The 7,676-nt window shown below is 42.4% G+C and overlaps 1 protein-coding gene across 1 annotated transcript; it reads left to right on the plus strand.

Annotated features, from left to right (window-relative positions):
• Positions 1–296: 296 nt before the first annotated feature.
• LOC104434070 (potassium transporter 6) lies at positions 297–7,436 on the plus strand. The gene is made up of 8 exons (XM_010047022.3): positions 297–824; positions 947–1,439; positions 1,820–1,873; positions 3,926–4,186; positions 4,275–4,327; positions 4,710–4,833; positions 4,930–5,184; positions 6,168–7,436. The coding sequence occupies exons 1-8, from the start codon at positions 783–785 to the stop codon at positions 7,226–7,228; spliced, it is 2,343 nt and encodes a 780-aa protein (XP_010045324.2). The 5' UTR covers positions 297–782; the 3' UTR covers positions 7,229–7,436.
• Positions 7,437–7,676: the final 240 nt, after the last annotated feature.

Genomic DNA, 7,676 nt, shown 5'->3' on the forward strand with positions numbered 1-7,676 from the left:
GGAATTTAAGAAAAGGAAAGGAAAACCTGTCCTTTATGAGAATGCCCCGATAAAACAACACGTGATTATTCACTTTACCAAAAGAAAAAAGCAACACGTGATTATTCAAATCCTTATTTGACATTAAAATAGTTATGTCGAGTCAGATAATATCAATTATTAATTATTCTGAAGAAAAACGGGTCGGATCCTAATTCGGAAATTTTCTTTCCAAATTCGACCTTTGGATTGATGTGGAACTAATTGAAGTTTTTCGATGTAGTCCAACCATGGATGATATGAACATAGACCATTAGCATGCCAGATAAAAGGATGGTTTTTTCTTCTCTCTCCTCTTGAAACTTACGGAAACAGCTGAAGCCTGAACGCACCGTCGAACGCCACCGACTGAAGCAGAGCCCAGAACGCAAAAAGCTTTCGCCTTCTCCGCGAACCTCCCTCCTCCTCTCTGAAAATCTTTCGAATTTCCTTCGTTCCGAATCCCCGCCGCGTTAACTCGGAAGCTTCCGCCGGCGGCCGCCGTCACCTTTGTCGGTCTCCCGTCTTGCTTCTCTTTCCTCCACGTCTGAGTTTGGACGGCTTTCGTTCAGCTGCTGTCCAGTGTCTACTAATCTCTCTCGCTCGAAGCTGCACCGCTCCCTTTCTTTCCCCGGAAAATCTGCGTGCTTTTCTCTCCGGGAGAAGAGAAAAGTCGCGTTCTTGGGTCGGGGGGCGTGACGAAAGGGTCTGCTTGATTTCCTCTCGAGAGATGCTTCCTTCCGTCAATTGACAGCAGACCCACCATGGATTTGGAACCGGGGAGTCATCAGAATGATCGTCCGAAGGTACACGGGTTCACCCTTTATGGACACCCCATGAATGAAATGCTTGAAGTTATCAGTTTCGTGCTCTTGTTTCTGCTTCTTCTTTAACTTCTTCTTCTTCTTTCTTTGTGGGTCTTCTTCAGAAGAGAGAATCGTGGAGGACTGTGCTGACTCTGGCTTATCAAAGCCTCGGAGTCGTGTACGGAGACCTGAGCATTTCGCCATTATACGTGTACAAGAGCACATTCACGGATAGCATTTGGCACTCGGAGACCAACGAGGAGATATACGGCGTCTTGTCCTTCGTCTTCTGGACCCTCACCCTAGTGCCTCTGCTCAAGTACGTTTTCATCGTGCTGAGAGCCGACGATAATGGGGAAGGAGGGACCTTCGCTCTCTACTCGCTGCTGTGCCGACACGCCCGAGTCAACTCTCTACCCAATTGCCAGGTGGCGGACGAGGAGCTCTCCGAGTACAAGAGGGACGGCGCTAGCTTGTCGCCCAAGTCGAGGTTCGGGCGGAAGCTGAAGTCGACCCTCGAGAGCCACGGGGCGTTGCAGAAGTTGCTGCTTGTCCTGGCTCTGATTGGGGCCTGCATGGTGATTGGTGATGGTGTGCTCACCCCGGCTATTTCAGGTAATAGCTTTTCTTTTTCCCTGTTCGTTTTCCTTTTTTTCCTCCTTTTTTTTTTTTTTTCTGTAGGTTTTCAAGTTTTATAATCTTGGGGTTGAGTTGAAGTTTCGATTCAAAATTGAGTCTGAGATACTATTTTCTGGATTTCTTTTTGTAGTTTTCCACGGGATGGGATCGTCTAGTGGGGTTGAAAGATTGGGAACTTGTGGTTGGTATAGTTTATTGTTTTTGAGTTCTTTTGAAGTGGGAGACTCGGAATTTATGATTTCTTTTTTGGGGCTTATTAGATTAAGATTGGAGTTTGGCATGTGCGGCTGTTTGATCCATTTCGAGTTGAAAATTCAGGTGATTGATGCTAACCAGATTGTTTTAATGTGGTGCAGTTTTTTCAGCAGTGTCGGGCCTGGAACTTTCTATGTCTGAGAAACATCATAAATGTAAGTTTTTTGCATCCAAAAAGAGCTTTTTGAGCATCAATTGGTTGAGCAGTAGAGGAGGACCTTTTTTCTTTTTCTGGCATCCGAAATCACACCCTAGTGAGATTCCTCTTCATTTGCGGATCTGAACTTGTGTTTACAGCTCAGCGTTTAGGAGATTTAGGAAGAGAAACCGTTGCAATCATCTTTTGGATAGTTTTCCTACATCACTTTGCTTCTTTTTTTTTTTTTTTTTTTTTGGTCAGTTACATCACTTTGCTTCTTCAGCTTCCTTAGTATGGCCACTTTTTCAAAATTCTAATTAATATCATTTCAACATTAGATCCTTGATTGTTTCAGTTGAATTGTCATCTTGAGAGTTGTCATCCGACTCTTCGTCTCAAGTTGTTTCAATGGATTGCGTATTCACTTATTAGTCAAAGGAGACCTGCCTTTGTCAGTATTCTAAATTGGACTTTTCATTGGAGCAGCATAGATCTACCATTTAAACTAGCTTGAAATTAAATTTACTGGCCATCACTTGACGCGTTGCTACTGTAAAAGTTTTAATTGCCGAGAGGTTAGTGGCCCTGTGATCCAGTGCAGAAGTCCCTACAGTTGGTATTGGTGCTACTCTGAGTTCACATTCAGAAGGTGCAGAGCTTGGTTCCAAAGTCAATTTTCACTTTACCAGCTGGTGCCCGACATATTGTTAACTGAAGTTCACTTGTAGAAACATGACTGGGATTATTGCAAAGGAATTGGTTCCAGTGCAACTCAATTATGTCTAATTTCAAATCACATAATTCAACATATTCTGGAATGAAATGTTAAAATAGTTAGCTAAGACTCATTATATTCCAACAAAGTCAGCCATAGACAGATGAAGCCTGAATTTCCTCAAGTTTTTCCTTAATCTAGCCTAATTCCTAAATTTGTTCTTCCTTCTTTTCTATTTCAGGGAAAAAGAAACTATTTTTTTATTTTCAGTCTGACTTTATCCAATCCTAAAATATGATTTCATTATGCACCGTAGTTGAGGCAATTTCCTCAACTTTGTATTACCTTTTGAAGAGGAATTTGGGTTACTGTGTATGGAGGACATTTTTGGACCATCTTTTCACTATCTCATATTGGAAAAAGAAGTTTTGCGGAAACACCATTTGTTATCTCCATTATGTAGCACGTAAAACTTGTATAAAGCCTTTGTAGGTCTTATGATTTGGAGCATGTTAATTAGCAGGTGCAAGTCTTTTATCTGTTGCAATTTCCTGGTTGGCCGTGGTTATTTATTTATTTATTTTTGGTGGTGGGTGGGTGGGAAGAGGATAAAGTTCTCAGCAGACATTGTATCAACTTTTTGTTTCTAGCTGAATCTATAGTTGGTTCTCTTAATAAGTCTTCGAGTTTACCCATGCATGCACGTCTAATTGGTTCTGTTTCAAATGTGTAAGTTTGAAGACTGCGTAATCTATCTAGTTTTAGCATGAGGTAGTTTAAGCACTGCCAGAAGAAAAACTCGGGTCTTTGCTAGAGGGTAAGGACCTCATATGCCCAAATTTGGGTTTTGAGCTAAATATCACATGAGTTGGAAGTTCCTTCTTTAGGGTCAGCATAGAGGGGTGATTTTGCATTAAATTCGGGCTGAGCCTTTCCACTATATTGTTAGAGCTTGAATGTTAGGATAATATCTAAAAATTTCCATTTCGTTGGTTGTTTTCATCTACTGGTGCTCATGGTTACTCACCGATGGTCCCACCACCAAGCACTTGGAGTTGCATTTGTTGGATATGCAATTCTGGGTAAATTTTCTGCGAATTGTAAGTAGTTTTATTCATGATGCCCTTGATAAAAAGAATGCTCTTTCAGACTAATAGTAGTGCCAAAAGAAGTCATTCCTGAACTATCTAATCTGAACTGAATTACCGTGAAACTGGTTTTAGGTGTCCCTATAAGAAGGGCAAATCCATGTAGTTTTTCTTTCTCCCTACTCATTAGTTTGAATTTTGCCTTAACTTTTGCTTGACTTGTCCTTACTTTGCCCTGCCTCCTGAAAATCTGATAGTTTTGCAGACTTAGAAGTGCCGGTTGCCTGTGTCATACTGATTGGATTGTTTGCCCTTCAACATTATGGCACCCACAGAGTTGGCTTCTTGTTTGCACCTGTGATGACAATGTGGCTCCTGTGCATCAGTGCCATCGGTTTGTATAATATATTTAGCTGGAATCCTCATATATATCAGGCACTTTCGCCACGTTATATGTACATCTTTTTAAAGAAAACTCGAAGCAGAGGTTGGACTTCCCTGGGTGGAATACTGTTATGCATAACAGGTAAATGTGGAACTGTGTTGAATCTTCATTGGTGTCGGAGTTCTGAATAGATCTGCTTGTTTGCTCATTTAACAGATACATTGTCCAGGTTCAGAAGCCATGTTTGCTGATCTAGGCCATTTTTCACAACTATCAATCAAGGTACTTTAATCTCAGCATCGTGTATGTCAGCATCTGTCTAGCAATACTAATTTGAGTGAAACTGTACAGTGGTATGCTGTCCAATTCATTTTAAACCATAGTAACCTGCCTACACTTTATGTTCCCTGGAGGTCTTTTATTTTGTGATCTTGTGTTCTTCCAGCATAAATTGGATCACACAAATTGAAGTGTCTTTTCTTATCTCTCCATCTTTTTTCCTTATGCATTATCAGCTCTGTGTGGATTCCTAAGAGATTATCAATCTCCATCTATCCATAAATACTACATTGAGGATAGATGACCTAATTATATACTAGAATTTGAATCACTGTACTTTTTATAAATCATGGATGATGCTTAACAAACCTCCACGGTATTGCAGATTGCCTTCACCTTTATGGTCTATCCATCCCTGATCCTTGCATACATGGGGCAGGCCGCATATCTCTCACAGCATCACAACATTGAAAGTAAATATAAATTTGGATTTTATGTATCTGTACCAGGTTGGTCTTTCTTTTCTCTAGTTACAGTTCACAACTGCATGTTCTGAATGAGTGACACTAGGTTATATCATTGAAGTATCGGACACTTTGTTCCAGAGAAGTTAAGGTGGCCGGTGCTGGCCATTGCCATATCTGCTGCCGTGGTGGGAAGCCAAGCCATAATCACTGGAACTTTTTCAATTATTAAACAGTGCTCTGCTCTGGGTTGCTTCCCCAGAGTTAAAATAGTGCACACATCATCGAAAATCCATGGCCAGATTTACATCCCAGAGATTAACTGGATGTTGATGATGTTGTGCTTAGCAATCACTATTGGGTTCAGAGACACAAAGCACATGGGGAATGCATCAGGTACAACTTGGATGATCCTCTTCATTTTCGTTTCAGTCTCATGTCAGTTGCTTTTGCATTCAGTAGAGCTTTTTGATTTTTGGTAAGAGCATGTAATAGATTGTTTATTTTATAGTTTCCCTTTGTTGGCGGGAGAAACTTCTTGTGCAGCATTTTCATTATGAACAACTCACAAATTTTAGGTTCTGATATCAACTAGGTTTTTTTTTTTTTTTTTTTTTTTTTTTTTGGGGGGCTAATTTCGCAACAAGTTGATATCCACTGCTTGAATCGATACTTATATATACCAACTATACCGATTTTCTTGAAGATCAGTGCCATATTGCTTAGGTTATCCTCCGTATTTAGAGAGATGCATGGCTGTTCAATTGCCATGCAGGAACTCATGAAACCAATCTTCCCATTTAACGTCGTAATCAGTGCTCATGAGTCATGACATAGCAAGTTATCTGCTGGTCCACTCAAGTTTGGAGCCTTTTGGGGTGGCTTGCGCCCCACTCAGCTCAGATCACATTCCAAGACCCTCATGAACCAACATTTGCTTTAGTGAGCTTTGGGATCCTGCTCCAAGATCCTCCCAAACCACCTTAATTGTCCCCACTTTGGTCGAAAGTCCTCGTTGCTTGTGTGAGTTCCCACCAATTGACCCATTACATCTCTGTTCTTCTCTCATTGTACATGTTACTTATCAAAGAAGCAAAGTTCCTAAAAATCTCTATTTGTAGACCATGTTATAGCGGATTAAAATCTAATGCGAACGTTAGAGTTTCCATAATGTCCACTATGGTAAATTTCCATGTGATATTGTTATATAGCATTGCACAACTGCATTTGTCATCAAAAGAAGCTATCGAGCTTTATATTTGCCTTTCGGTCATTGTAAGCATTTCCGTTGGAAAAAAAGAATTGGAGTTCGATGAGATTTCAGCAAGGAAATCCATTTCTTTGAATGTATCTCTGACCATATGCTTTCTACATGACAGGTTTGGCAGTTATAACAGTCATGCTGGTTACAACGTGTCTGATGTCTCTCGTCATAGTCCTCTGCTGGCATCAGAGCGTTATTGTCGCAGCTTGTTTTGTACTTCTCTTTGGCCCCATTGAGACGCTTTTCTTCTTGGCTTCCCTCATCAAGTTCTTCCAAGGAGCATGGGTCCCAATTGCCTTATCATCCATCTTTCTCGGGGTGATGTACATCTGGCACTATGGTACACTAAAAGCATATGAGCATGATCTTCAGAACAAGGTCTCCATTGATTGGATGCTCGGGTTGGGCCCCACCCTGGGCATAGTACGTGTACGAGGAATTGGGCTAATCCACACTGAGCTGGTTTACGGGATTCCAGCCATCTTCTCCCACTTGGTCACCAACTTGCCAGCATTCCACAAAGTCCTGGTCTTCCTCTGCATCAAGTCGGTTCCAGTCCCGCACGTTAGGCACAAGGAGAGGTTCCTTGTGGGCCGCATTGGTTCGAGGGAGCACATGATTTATCGGTGCATCGTGCGTTATGGGTATAGAGATGTTCATAAGGATGATGTGGAGTTCGAGAGGGATCTCGTGTGTAGCATCGCGGAGTTCATACGCTCGCAGGGCATGGGTGCCGCTGCCGGGAATGGAGGCTTTCTGAAAGAGGATGGCAGAATGACAGTGGTAGGGACTTGTTCTTCTCATCCCGATGGGATTCAAATGAGCGAGGATGAGAAGGACCCTGCAGAATTGCCATCTTCATCGGAGCAAAATGAGATAAACTCGCCACCGCTGGCCAGGGCGAGGAAGAAAGTGAGGTTCATCATGCCGGAGAGCCTGAAGATGGATCCTGCAGCGAGGGGGGAGTTGCGCGAACTAACAGAAGCCAGGGAAGCAGGAGTAGCGTACATCCAGGGGCATTATTACGTGAAAGCCAAGCGAGGGTCGGGACTATTTAGACGGCTCGCGATTGACCTCGGGTATGACTTCTTGAGGAGGAACTGCAGAGCACAGGCGCACGCGGTCAACGTGCCCCATGCATGTAGCATAGAAGTAGGGATGGTTTGCCATATCTAGGTTTTGGTAAGATGCAGGAGAGAAACTGTACATGCAAATGAAATGCGGTGCAGCATATAGGTGAAGAGATTAGAAATTGGGGAAGGGGAAATCCAGAAAACAAGGGTATGACAGAAGGTATTAGGTTATGTACACACTATCATCATTATCAAAACCCAACAGAGATTTTCCCAACTTGGAGAGTTATGCTGTCTTTTGAACTGCTGAATCTCAGACCATTTTTAGTTTCTGTCAACTGGTAAGAAATTGGTCATACGTTGTCATCCGGCCTCGTCGGGGGGCGATGGGCTAGTGGATCGATAATGAGGCGGCCCAATCCGGCACCTCCAACCAAACACGTTCCCTTGTTTGTGTGCCGTCTTGTGGTAAAACGTTTTAAGGGGAGTGCCGGCATTGACAGTCCCATCCTACCCCTTTTTTTTAAATTAAAAAGCCCCAATTTTTAAAG

The sequence above is a fragment of the Eucalyptus grandis genome, chromosome 2 (assembly GCF_016545825.1).
Source record: "Eucalyptus grandis isolate ANBG69807.140 chromosome 2, ASM1654582v1, whole genome shotgun sequence".
Taxonomy (NCBI): domain Eukaryota; kingdom Viridiplantae; phylum Streptophyta; class Magnoliopsida; order Myrtales; family Myrtaceae; genus Eucalyptus; species Eucalyptus grandis.

Coding starts and splice junctions, on each gene's coding strand:
- LOC104434070 (XM_010047022.3), top strand. CDS start 783: ATGGATTTGGAACCGGGGAGTCATCAGAATGATCGTCCGAAG. Junction 4,187..4,274: donor AATACTGTTATGCATAACAG/GTAAATGTGGAA, acceptor TACATTGTCCAG/GTTCAGAAGCCATGTTTGCT. Junction 4,328..4,709: donor TTTCACAACTATCAATCAAG/GTACTTTAATCT, acceptor ACGGTATTGCAG/ATTGCCTTCACCTTTATGGT.